This window comes from Schistocerca serialis, chromosome 3, assembly GCF_023864345.2.
Source record: "Schistocerca serialis cubense isolate TAMUIC-IGC-003099 chromosome 3, iqSchSeri2.2, whole genome shotgun sequence".
Lineage (NCBI taxonomy): Eukaryota > Metazoa > Arthropoda > Insecta > Orthoptera > Acrididae > Schistocerca > Schistocerca serialis.
The window spans coordinates 159,729,803-159,748,199 of NC_064640.1; the positions used below are offsets into that span (position 1 = coordinate 159,729,803).

The window sequence follows — 18,397 nt, forward strand, 5'->3', positions numbered from 1 at the left end:
ACCAATACTTGGTAAGCTCTTTTTTTTTCTCACTAAATGGCAGTGCGGAACGATGTAAGATGCCTTCCTGAAGTCAAGGAACACGACGTCAACCTAAGCGCCGTTGTCTACAGCGCTACGGAACTCAGGAAGAATCAGAGCGAGCTGAGTTTCGCAACATCTCTGTTTGCGGAATCCATGTTGGTTTTTATGACGGAGACTTCCTTTCTCCAGACACGCACTAGTTACAACAGTTGTGGGCCAGCTTGCCTCAAGAGAAGCATGCATCCAGGCCCGAAGGGGTGCAACGTCATTTTGATAAGTAGCTACATCGGGGCGACTCCCCCCGTCGGAGGTTCGAGTCCTCCCTCGGGCATGGGTGTGTGTGTGTTATCCTTAGCGTAAATTAGTTTAAGCTGGGTTAAGTAGTGTGTGGGCTTACGGAGCGATGACCTCAGCAGTTTGGTCCCTTAATAATTCACACACATTTGAACATTTTTTTGAATAGCTTCATTCTGCCAATTTCCTTCTCAATTTGACCTAATTTTTTCAACACTGAAATGACACCACATACTCACTGAACATGAAGTTTCATTTCATTTCCTCTTCTCCTTCTGGGTGTTCCACTTTTACCGTCAGGCAGTGAGCTATTTGGGTGTATGTATCGTATGATGTCCGAAGTAGTGAGAATATAAAATGTAGATGGGTAATTGCAAGAAAAGCGTTTCTGAAAAAGAGAAATTTGTTAACATCGAGTACAGATCTAAGTGTCAGGAAGTCTTTTCCGAAAGTATTTCTATAGAGCATATAGCCCTGTATCAAAGTGAGACATGGACGATAAACGCTTTAGACAAGAAGACACTAGAAGCTTTTGAAATGTGGTGCCACAGAAGAATGCTGAAGATTAGGCGGGTAGATCACGTAACTAGTGAGGAGATACTGAACATAACTGAGGAAAAAAGAAATTTGTAGCACCACCTGACTAGAAGAAGGGATCAGTTGGTAGGATACATTCTGAGACATCAAGGGATCACCAACTTAGAACCGGAGAGAAGTGTGAGCGTTGAGCGTATGTTTCAGGGAGGAGGAAAGTGGCGGGGGGGGGGGGGGGGGGGATCGTAGAGGAAGACCAAGAAATAAATACTGTCAGCAGATTCAGAAGGATGTAGGTTGCGGTAGTTACTTGGAGATGAAGAGCCTTGCAAAGTTGCAAAGGGTAGAGTGGCATGGAGAGCTTCATCAAACCAGTCTTCGAATTGAAGACCACAACAACGTGGTTTTCCAAGTACAGTTTTAAATAAAACATAAGCATTAGCACAGGTAATTTACATACACACATCAAAAAAAATTTTGTACCACCTAGGTTCCGAGAGTTTCGGAACCTGTACAGAAAATTGGAATAGAGATCAACATAAACATCATTTCCTCCCTTTTTATTGCTCATGAAAACCACACATTGCATGTTGTACCACCATACAGCGAGACCTTCAGAGGTGGTTGTCCAGATTGCTGTACACACCGATACCTCTAATACCCAGTAGCACGTCCTCTTACATTGATGCATGCCTGTATTCGTCGTGACATACTATCTACAAGTTCATCAAGGCACTGTTGGTCCAGATTGCCCCACTCTACAACGGCGATTCAACGTACATCCCTCAGAGTGGTTGGTGGGTCACGTCGTCCATAAGCAGCCCTTTTCGGTCGATCCCAGGCATGTTCTATAGGGTGCATGTCTGGATAACATGCTGACCACTCTAGTCGACCGATGTAGTTATCCTGAAGCAAGTCATTCACAAGATGTGCACGATGGGGGCGCGAATTGTCGTCCATGAAGACGAATGCCTCGCCAGTATGCTGCCGATATGGATGCACTATCGGTCGGAGGACGGCTTTCACGTATCGTACAGCCGTTACGGCGCCTTCCATGACCAGCAGCGGTGTACGTCGGCCCCACATAATGCCACCCCAAAACAGCAGGGAACCTTCACCTTGCCACACTCGCTGGGCAGTGTGTCTAAGGCGTTCAGCCTGACCAGATTGCCTCCAAACAAGTCTCCGACGATTGTCAGGTTGAAGGCATAAGCGACACTAATCGGTGAAGAGAACGTGATGCCAATCCTGAGTTGTCCATTCGGCATGTTGTTGGACCCATCTGTACCGCTCTGCATGGTGTCGTGGTTGCAAAGATGGACCTCGCCATGGACGTCGGAAGCGAAGTTGCGCATCATGCAGCCTATTGCGCACTGCTTAACACGACGTCCTGTGGCTGCCCGAAAAGCATTATTCAACATGATGGCGTTGCTGTCAGGGATCCTCCGAGCCATAATCCGTAGCGGTCATCAACTGCAGTAGTAGCCCTTGCGTGGCTTCAGCGAGGCATGTCATAGACAGTTCCTGTCTCTCTGTATCTCCTCCATGTCTGAACAATATCCCTTTGGTTCACCCGGAGATGCCTGGACACTTCCCTTGGTGAGAGCCCTTCCTGGCACAAAGTAACAATGAGGACGCGATCGAACCGCGATATTGACCGTCTAGGCATGGTTGAACTACAGACAACACGAGCCGTTTACCTTCTTCCTGCTGGAATAACTAGAAATGATCGGCTGTCGGACCCCCTCCGTCTAATTGCGCTGCTCGTGCGTGGTTGTTTACGTCTCTGGGCAGGTTTAGTGACATCTCTGAAAAGTCAAAGTGACTTTGTCTGGGATACAACATCCACAGTCAACGTCTATCTTTAGGAGCTCTGGGAACCGGGGTGATGCAAAACTTTTTTTGATGTGTGCAGAAACACTGAATTTTTAGTATAATCAATTGCGTCGTTCGTTGCCATTACGAAATCGTTGAGAATTCCCCGTTATGCCCTGCTGGGATGTTCTGCAACAATGTGGCGAACGGTTTGCCTGGCTGCTCCACAGTTGCATTTTGAAGATGGAGTCTTACCCCATCTATAAATAGAGTCCGTGCTTGTGCCATTATTGGTGCGTGATCGCTCGAAGTCAGGTTTCTTTCTCATGCAGGGCCAATTGTGGCAATGTGGAAGGCAAGCCCCTGTCAAAGTTCGTTCCCATGAGCCGGTTAAGTTGAACTGAGACATGTGTAATTCCATGGCTGTTTGCATGGGTGGTTTTCTTGATCGAAGCCAGTTTCTTTCTAGGATAACAGCGGATCGATGGATAGGGAGCTGCGTGTTGCCTTGTATGCGTTTAATTCATAAAGAAGAGCTGCTTTTCGTCGAAGGCCAGGGTCGGAATTTGGTTCAATATGGGCTTCCATTCGATAGAGGTTGCTCTTAGTGTACAACTGGATGATTCTCATGTATTGTTCAACTGTTCATCGAGCATTTGGTGTGTGTGCTATTGGGTCATACAGGAGCACCCTGTTCGGCTGTAGTGTAGACTAGTCCAAGTGATGAAGTGCGCAGAGTTTCAACTGTGTAGCCCCTGATTGTTCCGCGCTGCTTATGCAGGATGTCCGTATTGCGATGTTTTCCAGATGCTTCTCGCAGTACAGTATCGATATAACCTACAGATATTCTCGGTGCTGACTGTGGTGCAGTTGTCAGCTACCAAAATTGTTCTATGGCTGTCTATTCACCAACCTGTTGCCCAAATGAAAGAAAGCCGTTTCTGTGTTGGTGGGGTTTGGCTTCAGTCTTCATCTCCGAAAGTAAATTCCCATTATCGCCATATCAGATGTTGAGATGGCTTACGTTTCTTCAAAATTTCGGTGTCCCACTGCCAGCATCGAATCATGTGAGTATTCAAACTTATGAGATCTATTTTCAGGCATATCTAAGATGTACAGATTGAACAGCAGTGGGCTGGGGATAGATCCCTGAGGTAGTCCCCCGTTTAGCGGCTTGGAAGGGCTCATCCTGTTGCCCAGTATGACCCCGAATGACCTGCTGACAAGTATGCTATTAAGTTTTAATGTTTTTCTGCAAGGGATTATTTGAATAAGTTTGTAGAGGAGACCGTGGTCTCGTGACTATATCGTAACCTGTTTAGAGATCTGTCTATAAATGCAGTTAGCGTTCTCAAATTTATATGATAACCTGCTTCTGTACAGGTCGTGAGTGAGTATTACAGCTGAGATTCTCTTGTAAATGACTCTTTCTAGAAGCTTGTGTATTTAGCTAACAAGGGCTATTGGAAGATAGCCTTTTGACTCGTGGCTTGATTTTCCTGACTTATGGATAGCGATGACGTTGCACTTCTTCATTCCACTCGAGATTCTCACTGTCATCATGAGATCGGTCAAGAACACCGCTAGTCATTTATTGGTGTATGTACCACGATTCAGAAGGAATTCAGTGTGAATTCCGACAGGCCTTGGCGCACTTCCCAGTTTAGCGTCTTCGAGTGCCGTTGTCATTGCCTTGACACTAGATCTGCGCAGTACCAAAACCACAGTTCGGTAGTTTTGCTACACTACATAAATGGCGCAGTAAATGGTGGATTACCGGTATTGTTGGCAGAGAAAATTGTAGGCGATCACTCCGCTTTGTTGTTCGTTTGTTTGGTTGTTTGTTTTGCACATGATCAGAACCGCAATTCATTTTGCGTTAGTTGTGGCATTTTTGCAGAATGTAAATTGCATTTTATAAGTAATAAAAATTAGTTGATCACGTATTTTCTGCGCTTTTATTTAATAAAGCAATTACTTTTGATGAAAGTACAGTTTAAATGCACAAACATAGAAGACATATGTATAATTATTGTTGTTATTTTGTACTCAATAGATCTTTCTTCATCATGACAAAAGCAAGAGTTTTCTGTTGTTATTCATAAATGCGAAAGTTATTTATGAATAACAGAAACATGGTTTATGTTAATTCGAAGAAGTGCTGAAGCTATTTTTGATGTATTTTTGTTTTGCATTTTTTTTCTTTATTTTACGTTTTGGTTGAGGAAATTGCTTTTTCTAGTACTATATTATAAATCTGAATTGTTTACTGTAATTTTACTACAACAGTCTCCTGTTTCATATTACAAATCAACAATTTTTGAGAAAAACCTGAATCAAATACTGACAATTTCAGTTTTGCTAAATTCTTGAGTAACAGAAAGGGGGATAGCTATGTAGAGATAGTTTCTAGACAGTTCACTGCTTCCGGTTTTTAGGGGAACCTAGTAAGACACTGATTGCTTGCATAAAGAAAGCGATCGTTATGGGGGTAGCGCCCGATAGTTATGCAACACTCTCTACATACACGTAATGTGGGTATGACCTTAACTGACCAAAGCTACTAGGAAAACTGCCGTAGTCTCCACTTACTTATGTTAGTCTACAGTATCCTAAGGTAGTTTTACAGCTCTACTTGACACTAAAAGGCGGGGAGAATATAGGCTGGCCGATGTTAGACGTCTTCAAATCTTAGAGTTCATCTTTGATTCGGGTGATGTACGAAATGATGGGGATAAGGTGGTGAGCTCTGAGTGGCTGCCCTGGACAGAGGAGAGAGTGTGACTGGAGGCTGTGCTTTGTTGCAGGGGGCTGCCAGGGGTGCGCTGAGGCGGCGGCGAGCGAGGCGTCGTCGCCGCGGCGGCCGTCGGTGACGCTCATGAAGTGGGCGGTGGGCGGCGGCGGCGGCACCAGGCGCAAGGCGTCCGCGCGCCCTGGCTCAGACCCCGACACGCCCACGCCCACGCCGACGCCCACCGCCAGCCGACAGGTGAGCCAGCCCGTCTCGTGGAAACGCTGTTACATGGCACTAATTACGCCAGTGCAACAGAAGTGTAGTAGTACGTACCTAATATCAGGGAGTATCCTCTCCAGACTTCCCTTGTAGCAGGTCGACATTCACAAAATCAACAAGAGAACTAAAGGTGCTTTGAGGGGTAAACTGAATCACGCCATCACAATGGAATTGTATTTGTGGATGCAGAAATTTGATCATGAAGAGATCTCATCACTCTCATAACATTGCAATACTATCGATTGTTTGTGGTGACCATGTCATTGTCTAGAATGGACATCAAACCAATTTTCGACATTATTTGTCATCCCTGTGGATAATTAACTTGCTAGAATGTTCCACCATTTTCACGTTATAGTCGGTAAGCCACCTTACGATGTGTGGCAGAGGGTGCATCTGCCATCACTAACGTTCATTCGCGAATCGTTTTCGGAAACAACAGCCGACGGTAACCCTCCGTATGACCTCTAATTCCCAAGGTTTTTCTGGCGTAGTCATTTCGCAAGATAGGCGTGAGATAAAGTAATATACGGGGCAGCCAAACTAAAACGAGATAAATGAATAAAAGTAAGTAAACTGTTTATTATATCAAAATTAATCGCCTAACTGTTAATACATTTACCTCATTGTGAGACAAGACGGTCAATGCCTTTGTGGAAAAATGTTTGCGGTTCGTTACGAAACCATGACTGTGCCCAGGCGTACACATCTTCGTCCGAAGGAAATCGATGGCCGCGAATGTCGTTCCTCAGGGCTCCAGAAACATGGAAATCGCATGGGGGAGATCGAGACTGTATGTAGGATGTGCAAGGGCTTAAAGGCGAAACTGCTGAACTATGGTCGAAACAACCTTGGCAACATGTCGACCCGCCCATGGACGAAGAGGTACGATAGGATAAATGTATTAACAGTTATGGCGACTCCTTTTGAAATAATAAACAGTTTACTTAATTTTTCCATCTGTCTACTTTTAATTTGACTGTACCTTATATGACTCTTCTTGAAATGTACGCCCTCGGAATTTTACGGCGTCTACCATTCGAGTTTGATGAGCATGTTGGTAGTGTTCCCGAGCACACTTTTCGAACTCTTGATGATACGGGCGCCTTTGCTTCGAACTTCTATATCTCCTCTACTTTTATACCTGTAAGGTACCTGGCTGATGAGCAATATTCAACAACTGGTCGGACGAGTGTTTTGTAAACTATTCCTTTCGGTTATGAGTTCCACCTTAGATTGCTTCGGAAGTCAACTCCTATCTATTTAACAGTTGCCGTATTTTCTACTAATCGATCACCAATAATGCAGTGGGACACTAATTGGCCCTTGCGCTTATTTTTGCATAGTACCTTGCATCTGTTTATGTTGAGGGTGAACTCCCAGTTCCTTCTCCGAGCATCAGTCCTCTACAGGTCTTCCTCCGTTTCATTATAGTTTCCTAGCAGCGCAACTTTCCTCTGTACTAATACAGCGTCCATAGTCGGTCCTGCGGCGCTTCCAACGTTATTTAACAGATCATTTATACCTATTGTGATTATTAATCTCCCTTACAACACTTTTTTCTCTCTCCCCAAATTACTTTTACTTCTGACGATTTCGCCCTTCTGCAAAGGCGTGTTGTATTCCATCTGCTATGAAGTATTCATAACAGTGAAAAAATTGTTCAGATGAAGTACCAGGAAACACTACAAACACGTGAGGAATCGCCACAAATACAGTGCCTTGTTCACGACACACTCCATGGCCTCAGGTTCTGTGTACAGAACTCACACCTGTCCGTCTCCAAACTATTGGCACCGCAGGGCGCCCCGTCTCTAATGACACCGATGTCGACGGGACGTTAAACATTAATCTTCCTTCCGTCGCAGGCCTCCAAACCGAGCTTCCTGTTTCCTATGCCGTTTCTTCTAATGAACGACTTCATGAGATCAGGGAACTCCCCTCTTGTTCTGTGACGTTTTCACAATCACTCTCGTGTGATGTTAGATGTCATATATTACCGTGCCCCATGGAGCGTAATGAAGGCCGCATTGTTCTGTCAAATAATAATTCCCTCATTAATTCCGCCGTGACGCTATTCTTAGTGAAAGCTGATTCCTCCCGCAATTCTTGTTTGCCTTCACTGATCACAATGGTCAAATAACCGTGATTAGCTATTTTCTTGTCAATAATTGACAGTGCAGTACTCGCAGTATAGACGGAATATAGATGGAAGGGCACTTAATATCTGTTTGACATTGGATAACAATGTTCCCCCCATCTGGTACCCACTACAAATCATTCCACAATTTTGTGTGTTAACTATGGAAATGAACATACGACCTGTGTATAAGCATTCATCTACATCTGCATTTACAGTCTGAGAATGGAAGTGCATGACAGAGGGTGCTTCCGATTCTGTCAAATATTGGGGTATATTCCTTCCATTCGCCTGTAGAGTTCAGGACGACTCCCTACTTGAATGCCTCATATGTCCACTGTTGCCTTGCAGCCCCTACGGGAGTGATAGGACGCTATAGCTCTTCCTAGTATTTTCATTTATAATGATTCTTAAAAGTTTGTAAGTAGGCTTTCACGGTATAATTTACGTCTGTCTTCAAGCGTCAACCATATCACAACTTTCAGCATTTTCGTGACGCTTTCCCGTGACTCATAGAAGCTTGTCACAATTTGTGCTGCCCGTCTTTGTATACGATCAATATCCCCAGTTAGTCTGCTTTATGTGGGCACCACACATATGAGCATTATTCTAGGACGGGCCTCACACGTGTTTTTAAACTATTTTCCTAGTAGTCTGACTAACTACATTCAACAAAATACTCGCTTGACCTCATTACGAGTTCTATTTAGATACTGTGCTCTGATAACCAACTAGCCTCTAAGAGATTCGCATAACATTTGTGATTTGTGGGGAGAAACTAATCGTTAGGGTTATGAGTGAAGCCGGCATCAAAAGCTGTTAGTTGAGCTCTTATTCCATAAATAAGATAGTTAACGTAATTTGCTACGCTGCGCGTGTGCTCACAGAGTGCCCATAAATTACGGTACTGAACAGTTATTGCGGCGAGCAGCGCTCGTTCATTAACACGTCGAGCTGTGGCCGGCTACAGTACCAACGACCCCATATTCATTGTGGCATTTTGTGCTTGTAACCTACGAACTATACACGGCGTTTGCCCCCAGTACACATTCAACAAAGCGCTGGATAGGCTCCGAGAAAAGAAATGCATGGTTTATGTAAATTTTTTGCAAACAGTGTAATGCTTTGGAAACATGGATCATCACTAAACAGAAGTCGCTATAAGACAAATGTCACTCATCAAACGAAAAGTTACTTGAACAACTGGACATCACACTTTCGACGTTGTATTATTTTCAAATTTATCTACATAAGGGGACTGATGACCTCAGATGTTAAGTCTCATAGTGCTCAGAGCCATCTACATAAATCTCATATAAGACTTTCACAAACGTTTTATATCTTATACTTAACTTCTCTACTGTCAAAAGTACCTAATGTGAAAACAAATTATCTTACCTATATAGGTACAATGGAATTTGTAAGTTAAATCACATAAACGGTTACAATTAGATGAAAGTTTCTGAGACTGGAAGTTCATCACCGGCAGCCAGTGGCTCTGGTAAAAACGAAGTCCAGTGCGATCACACTAACCGAAAAAGTGGCGGTCTGCAGAGGGGCAAAGCTACCAGACAGAAAACGGAGGCTTGTTGCCACTTTAGGTAGAATTTGTGTATTTGGTAGAGACATTCGATAGGACCCGTCAAAAATGGCGATAGACGACGGCTATATGCCAACAGTCGACTTAATCAGATTAGAAAAAAAACACGGAAAATCTAAATCTGCATGACCGGATGATAATTTGAACCACACTTTTCCAGAATGTGAGTCCAGTGCCATAATGACTGCTCTATACAGGGTGATTTTTTCCAGCGTGTACAAACTCTTGAGATTGATCGATGAGACTATACGGAACAAAAAAGAACTGATGAACTTACATCCTGAAATGCGTGGTTACCATGCTAGAGACCATTTATTTAGTCATATATTGTTACAGACACTGAGGTCTAATTCGTGTTTACCATGCAGCCACAGTTACAGTACGCATGGCTTCCTCCTAAAGTGTGGTTCTGTTCCTCATACGTCATTCCCTAGCGCTCTCTCCTGCCACAGTAATTGGTAATGTTGTGTCCGATTCTCTTGCTGACTCACCTTGTAGTGGATGTGATACAGCGTTGTACACAATGGTTCCGTATTGGAATCGACAACTTGCCGACATGGTGTTTACTTACGAAAAGGCAAATAGCAACGGGCGGCGGGCAGCAAGATTGTATCAGGAGACAATAGCCGCAGGATTCAATGTTTGCAACACTGTTTCGCCGTTTGTCTAAGATAGGGTCGTTTCAGAAAGTAGGAAATCGTGAAAGACGTATCCGAAATGTTCGGACATCAGACTTGGAGGAAAATGTGACTAACACTGTGGATGGCGACCGCCGTGTCAGCACCAGGCAGTTGGCCGCCATTACAGGGTAAGATAGACGACCGTGTGGAACATTCTCCATGACAGTTGTCACTACCCTTATCACTTACAGCGTGTGCAGGGCTTACTATCGACAGATTTTCCACATGGAGAGCTGTTTTGTCACTGGTTTCTTCATCAGTCACCCACGATTACGGGATTTGTATCATCCATCCCCATTCACGTATGAGGCCACCATTGCGCAGAGTGGTATCTTCAGCTTTCAAAACAGTCATCTGTGGTATACTATGCAGAACCCTCATGGTATGGTGACAGCGAATCATCAGCATCGGTGCACCCGGAATATATGCAACGGGATAATTGGCGACCATATTTTGGGGCCAGTCTGCCTTCCACGTCGCCTAACAGGCCGAAACTATCGGCGTTTCTTGCAGATGACTTTGCCTCTCCTGCTGGAAGAAGTGCCATTGATGGTTCGAAGGGTTATGTGGCTGCTACACGATGGTGCTCCAGCCCACTTTGCCGTTAACGTCCGGACGCATCTCAATCGTGTCTTCCCTGGTCGATGTATCAGACGAGAGGGTCCAGTTGCATGGCCTGCTCGTTCACCGGATCTTGTTGTAGGGTCATCTCAAAAGTATCGTGTATCCAGAGCCCATTCCAGATGTGGAGACACTGAAGCAGCGTATTTATGCTCCCTTAAACACTGTTCGGAAGCAGCTTGAACGATGTGAACGTGTGAGACAGAACATGCTACAGCACGTACACGCATGCGTTGAGGCACATGGAAACCATTTTCAACACATACTGTAACTGTGGCTGCATTGTACAACGCGTATTAGACCGCAGTCTCTGTAACAATATATGACTGAATAAATGGTCTCTACGATGGAAACCATACATTTCCGGTCATACGTTCATTAGATCTTTTTTGTTTCGTTCCTCTCAACGATCAGTCCCTAGAGCCTGTACATGGTGGAAAAAATCACCCTGTATACCTCTGTTCAGACGGTGGAAGTGGAAGAATACCCGTCACTGGGTCTTGAGAATGAGATAATATCAACTCCGCTTCCAGAGATCTGGAGAACTCCAACATTGGAAGCAGTTAGGAAAAGAGATCGAAGAGGGATATGAACTTCGTGAAAATTCCAGCGCTTCTGCCAGTCGTGGAACTGGTAGGGAGCTTCAGATCGTTGCCGTAGCGAGAACCTCATCCACAGTACGTATAAATCCTAGGGTCGCGTCGTGGAACCTGATGATGGTGCTGGAGTTCCCTATGGAACTGTTGCAGACGAAGCCAGATTCTGCGACCGCTAGATATACTTCACCTACACCTACATTTAGAAACATACCCCGCAAGCCGCCGTACGTTGGTGGCAAAGGGTACTCGTATCTTGTTTCACTACTAATCGCCGGCCGGAGTGGCCGAGCGGTTAAAGGCGCTACAGTCTGGAACCGCACGACCGCTACGGTCGCAGGTTCGAATTCTGCCTCGGGCATAGATGTGTGTGATGTCCTTAGGTTAGTTAGGTTTAAGTAGTTCTAAGTTATAGGGGACTGATGACCTCAGATGTTGAGTCCCATAGTGCTCAGAGCCATTTTTTGAACCTACCGGTAACAAGTCTTACAGCCCGCCTCTGGATTGCTTCGATGTCTTCCTATGGGTCGTACTGGTGTCCTATATGTGGTCTTCTTTACAGATTAACCGCACTTTCCTAAAATTCTCTGGAGTCGACCGTTCGCCATCCCCAGTACAATCCTTACATGATCGTTCCATTCAATATCGCTTTGCAGCGTTACGCTCAGGAATTTAAACGACGTTATTGTGTCAACCAGCACATTACTGATGCTGCATTTGAACATTTCAGGTTTGTATTTAATACTGATCTGTATTAACTTACGTTTTTCTACATTTAGAGCAAGCTACAGTTCATAACACCAAAGAGGCAATCTATTTAAGTCATCTTGTAAGTTCCTACAGTCTCTCAAAGACGCCACCTTCCCCTACACACTGGTATCATCAGAAAACAGCCGCAGTTTGCTGCTCACCCTGTCCGCCAGACCACCTATGTGTATAGAAAATAACAGCGGTCCTATCACACTTCCCTGGGGCACTCCAGACGATACCCTTGTTTCTGATGAACATCCGCCGACGAAGAAAACTTACTGGGTTCGATTACTTACGAAATCTTCGAGTCACTCACACATCTGGGAACTTATTCCGTACGCTTGTAACCTCGTTGATAGTCTGCGGTGGGACACGAGATCAACAGATTTTTGGAAATTAATAAATACTTTATCTTTCTGTTGCCCTTCATCCATAGTTCGTAGGATATCACGTGAGAAAAGTGCAAGCTGAATTCCTCACGAGCGATGTTTTCGTGGAGAGAAGGTTTCCCATATCAAGAAAATTTACTATATTCGAACTGAGAAATATGTTCAACAGTTCCGCAGGAAACCGATGTTAAGGATAGTGGTCTATAATATTTGCGAATACGTACTTTTACCCTTCGTATTTACAGGAGTCACCTGCTCTTTTTTCCAGTCGCTTGGCATTTGCGCGACGTAAGGTAGATGTATAACGCAGTCGGTGTCTGGAGCCTGACCTTATCTACGCTGCGTCCGAGTCATAGGCAACTCATTGCTCATCTATGTAGGCTGTGTACCGTATCTTCTGGAGGACGCAGCAGAAGCTATGCACATTTAAAAAGAACTTTCATTCGTAACCTAATACGTTTCGTTTATTACAAGGTCCAGTCACGTCAATATCACCACCTATCAAAAGCCTGAATAACCACGTTATGCAGCGCAGATCGCCGTGAGCCGTACAGAAGGTGAGTCCGTGACGTTCTGGAAGGTACCGACAGGAATGTGGAGCCACTCTGACTCAAGAGCCGCGCTAGGTTGAAGGTTGAAGGTCCACAGCGCGAACAGATCGATATTCCAGAATTTGAAACACGAACAGCTGCTAGCATGAGTTTCTTAGAAGTAGATACCTTAGGGGTTGCAAAGCAATTCAAATCGCTTGATACGGGCAAGTCTTCAGGTCCAGATTGTATACCGATTAGGTTCCTTTCAGATTACGCTGATACAATAGCTCCCTACTTAGCAATCATATACAACCGCTCGCTCACCGATAGATCTGTACCTGCAGATTGGAAAATTGCGCAGATCGCACCAGTGTTTAAGAAGGGTGGTAGGAGTAATCCATCGAACTACAGACCTATATCAATGACGTCGGTTTGCAGTAGGGTTTTGGAGCATATACTGTATTCAAACATTATGAATCACCTCGAAGGAAACGATCTATTGATACGTAATCAGCATTGTTTCAGAAAACATCGTTCTTGTGCAACGCAGCTAGCTCTTGATTCACACGAAGTAATGGCCGCTATCGACAGAGGATCTCAAGTTGATTCCGTATTTATAGATTTCCGGAAAGCTTTTGACACCGTTCCTCACAAGCGACTTCTAATCAAGCTTGGGCCTATGCGGTATCGTCTCAGTTGTGCGACTGGTTTCGTGATTTCCTGTCAGGAAGGTCGCAGTTCGTAGTAATAGACGGCAAATCATCGAGTAAAACTGAAGTGATATCAGGTGTTCCCCAGGGAAGCGGCCTGGGACCTCTGCTGTTCCTGATCTATACAAATGACCTGGGTGACAATCTGAGTAGTTGTCTTAGGTTGTTCGCAGATGATGCTGTAATTTACCGTCTAGTAAGGTCATCCGAAGACCAGTATCAGTTGCAAAGCGATTTAGAAAAGATTGCTGTATGGTGTGGCAGGTGGCAGTTGACGCTAAATAATGAAAAGTGTAAGGTGATCCACATGAGTTCCAAAAGAAATCCGTTGGAATTCGATTACTCGATAAATAGTACAGTTATCAAGGCTGTCAATTCAACTAAATACCTGTGTGGTAAAATTACGAACAACTTCATTTGGAAAGACCACATAGACAATATTGTGGGGAAGGCGAGCCAAAGGTTGCGTTTCATTGGCAGGACACTTAGAAGATGCAGCAAGTCCACTAAAGAGACAGCTTACACTACACTCGTTCGTCCTCTGTTAGAATATAGCTGCGCGGTGTGGGATCCTTACCAGGTGGGATTGGCAGAGGACATTGAAAGGGTGCAAAAAAGGGCAGCTCGTTTTGTATTATCACGTAATAGGGGAGAGAGTGTGGCAGATATGATACGCGAGTTGGGATGGAAGTCATTAAAGCAAGGACGTTTTTCGCCGCGGTGAGATCTATTTACGAAATTTCAGTCACCAACTTTCTCTTCCGAAAGCGAAAATATTTTGTTGAGCCCAACCTACACAGGTAGGAATGATCATCAAAATAAAATAAGAGAAATCAGAGCTCGAACAGAAAGGTTTAGGTGTTCGTTTTTCCCGCGTGCTGTTCGGGAGTGGAATGGTAGGGAGATAGTATGATTGTGGTTCGATGAATCCTCTGCCAAGCACTTAAATGTGAATTGCAGAGTAATCATGTAGATGTAGATGTAGATGCAGAGCTGGTCACACACATTCTCGATAGGGTTCAGATCCTGGGAGTTTGGTTGTCAGGGTAGTATGGTAAACTCAGCCTGATGCTCTTCGAACAACGCACGTACACTGTGAGCTGTGTGACACGTTGAATTGTCCTGCTGGTAGGTGCCATTGTGCCAAGTAAAAACAAACTGCATGTAGGTGTGGACAAGGTCCCCAGGGGTGAATACATACTTGTGTTTATCCATTTTGTCTCCGCTGTTTTATCCTTCATAGAAGCAGAACTGTCCTGCTCACTTTCTCGTCACACGTAAATTTTCGCTGTGCGGCTATTCTCGATTATTCTGAGCTAGGAAAGAAGACAATCATGTAGCGCAATCTGTGCAGTATAAGACAGAAATTCCGACAGCGCCTGAAACATTGTTCGTTTCGAGCTGTGTAAACTACCATGCTAAATCATCCAACAACGGCCTGCAGTGCAGCACGTAATTATTGTTGAACTATCGACGTACTCCACACACCCAGAGCGTACAAACTTGGAGATAAATTGCTGCTGTCAATAAATACAGGTCAATCTCAACCAGTTTCCGAGCGAACTTTCCGAAGGGACCTGCATGAAGTGGAAATCTGGACACGGATACGTCAATCCTACATCAAACAGGGTAATGTCGGAGTAAGACTAAGAATGAATACGAAACCAGGATTGTGGCTAAGCTACTACGAACTGTATAGTGAACGCACTGTCATAGACAAGATAGGTACAAAGCCTACACTCCCCATAGTAATATAGGTTTATATGCCAAATACACATATCAAAAAAGTTTGCATCACCTCGGTTCCGAGAGTTCCGGAACCTGTACAGAAATTTGGAATAGAGATCAAAACAAACATCATTTCCGCCATTTCTATCCCTCATGGAAACCACACATTGCATGTTGTACCACCATACAGCGAGACCTGCAGAAGTTGTGATCCAGATTGCTGTACACACCGGTACCTCTAATACCCACTAGCACGTCCTCCCTCGCCAATATGCTGCCGATATGGTTGCACTATCGGTCGGAGGATGCATTCACGTATCGTACAGCCGTTAGGCGCCTTCCATGACCACCAGCGCCGTACATCGGCCCCACATAATGCCACCCCGAAACAGCACGGAACCTTCACCTTGCTGCACTCGCTGGACAGTCTGTGTAAGGGTTCAGCCTGACCGGGTGGCCTCCAAACACGTCTCCGACGATTGTCTGGTTGAAGGTATATGCGACACTCATCGGTGAAGAGAATGTGATCCCAATCCTTAGCGGTCCATTCGGCGTGTTGTTGTGCCCATCTGTACCGCGCTGCATGGTGTCGTGGTTGCAAAGATGGACCTCGCCATGGACGTCGGGAGTGAAGTTGCGCATCATACAGCGTATTGCGCACAGTCTTGAGTCGTAACGCGACGTCCTGTGGCTGCACGAAAAACCTTATTCAAAATGGTGGCGTTGGGGGCCAGGGTTTCTCCGAGCCATAATGCGTAGGTAGCGGTCATCCACTGCAGTAGTAGCCCTTGGGTGGCCTGAGCGAGGCATGTCATCGACAGTTCCTGTCTCTCTGTATCTCCTCCACATCCGAACAAAAAAAAATGGTTCAAATGGCTCTGAGCACTATGGGACTTTACTGCTGTGGTCATCAGTCCCCTATCACTTAGAACTACTTAAACCTAACTAACCTAAGGACATCACACACATCCATGCCCGAGGCAGGATTCGAACCTGCGACCGTAGCGGTCGCGCGGTTCCAGACTGTAGCGCCTAGAACCGCTTGGCCTCTCCGGCCGACCCATGTCCGAACAACATCGGTTTATTTCAGTCCGGGACGCCTGGACACTTCCCTTTTTGAGAGCCCTTCCTGGCACAAAGTAACAATGCAGACGCGATCGAACCGCGGTATTGACTGTCTAGGCATGGTTGAACTACAGACAACACGAGCCGTGTACCTGCTTCCTGGTGGAATGACTGTAACTGGTCGGCTGTTGGACCCCCTCTGTCTAATAGGCGCTGCTCATGCATGGTTGTTTACATCTTTGGGAGAATTTAGTGACATCTATGAACTGTCCAAGGGAATGTGTCTGTGAAACAATATCCACAGTCAACGTCTGTCTTCAGGAGTTCTGGGAACTGGTGTGATGCAAAATTTTTTTTGATGTGTGTAGTTCCACAGATGATGAAGAGATTGAAAGAATATATGATGAAATGAAACTAATTATTCAGGTAGTTAAGGGAGATAAAAATTTGATTGTGATTGCGAAATGGAATTCGATAGAAAGAAAAGGAAGAGAAGAAAAATAGTAGAAGAGCACTGACCATGAAACAGGAATGAAGGGGCCGCCCCAATAGAGTTTTGCACAGTGCAAAATTTAATCTTCGCTGATGCTTGGTTTGAGAATCATGTGAGAATAATATACACGTGGAAGAGACCTTGAAACACTGGAAGGTTCCAGATTGATTATATAATGGTAAGACAGAGATTTCGGAACCAGGTTTTGAACTGCATGCAATTTCCAGGGAGAAAAGCGGTCTCTGACCATAATTTAGTGCTTACGAACTGTAGATTAAAGCTGAGGGAACTGCAAAAAGGTAGGAAATCAAGGAGACAGGACGTGGATAAATTGAAAGACTGAGATGTGGAGAATTTCAGAGGGATCATTAGATAATGATTCACTGAAACAGGAGACGAATGGATAGCTTTGAGAAATAAAATAGTGAATGTAGCAGAGTATCAAACTGGTAAAAGATACAAGACCTAGTAGAAAATCTTGGACAACAAAGAAGAGACTTAATTTAACTGACGAAAGAGAATATATATATAAAATGCAGAAAGTTAAGCATGCGAAAGGCAGGACTGACAGGAAGTGCAAAATTGATAAGAGGGAATCATAGGGAAGGCGTAATTGAAAAGGGAGTGTTACAGGGCTATACACTATCCTCAACGTTATTTAATCTGTAGACTGAGCAAGCAGTAGACTGAAGGAAATTAACGTTCAAGAAGTAGAAATAAAACCTTGAACGTTTCCTGAAGACACTGTAATCTTTCAGAGGCAGCAAAGGACTTACAATATAGGCTGAACGGAATGGATTGTGTCTTAAAAAGAAGTTGTAAAATGGACATCAACCAGATAATGGAAAGTAGTCGAGTTAAATCAGGTGACGCCGAGAGGATTAGATTAGCATATGAGACAATAAAAGTTGTAGATAAGTTTTGCTATTTTGACAGCAAAATAACTGATGTCGGCCGAGGAAGAGTGGATATAAAATGCAAACTGGCTCTACCAAATAAAGCGTTTCTGAAAAGGAGGAATTTGTTAAGATCTCATATAAATTAAAGTGTCGAGAAGTTTTTTTCTGAAGAGATTTGTGCGAAGTGTAGCCTATACGGAAGGTAAACATGGGCCATAAACATTTCAGACAGGATGAGAATAGAATCCTTTGAAATGTGGTGCTACGTAAGACTGCTGTAGATTGATAGGTAGATCGAATAACTAATGAAGAGATTTTGAATAGAATCGGGGAAATAAATTTATGTTACAACTTGACTATAAGAAGAGATTGGTTGTCAGGGTACTTCTTGGGACTCAAATCGTCAATTTAGTAATTTCAGGAAGTTTGGGGAGTAAAAATTGTAACGGGAAACCAAGAGATGTTTACAATAAGCAGGTTCAAACGGGTGTAAGGTGCATTAGTTATTGCGAC

The 18,397-nt window shown here is 44.4% G+C and overlaps 1 protein-coding gene across 2 annotated transcripts in view; it reads left to right on the forward strand.

Annotated features, from left to right (window-relative positions):
• Window positions 1–18,397, forward strand: part of LOC126469865 (uncharacterized) — a 407,514-nt gene that overhangs the window by 147,767 nt on the left and 241,350 nt on the right. For both annotated transcript variants that reach the window (XM_050097174.1, XM_050097175.1), the window contains exon 2: window positions 5,475–5,656. In XM_050097174.1, the coding sequence (XP_049953131.1) occupies window positions 5,475–5,656 (182 nt within the window). The remainder of the gene's footprint in view (window positions 1–5,474; window positions 5,657–18,397) is intronic.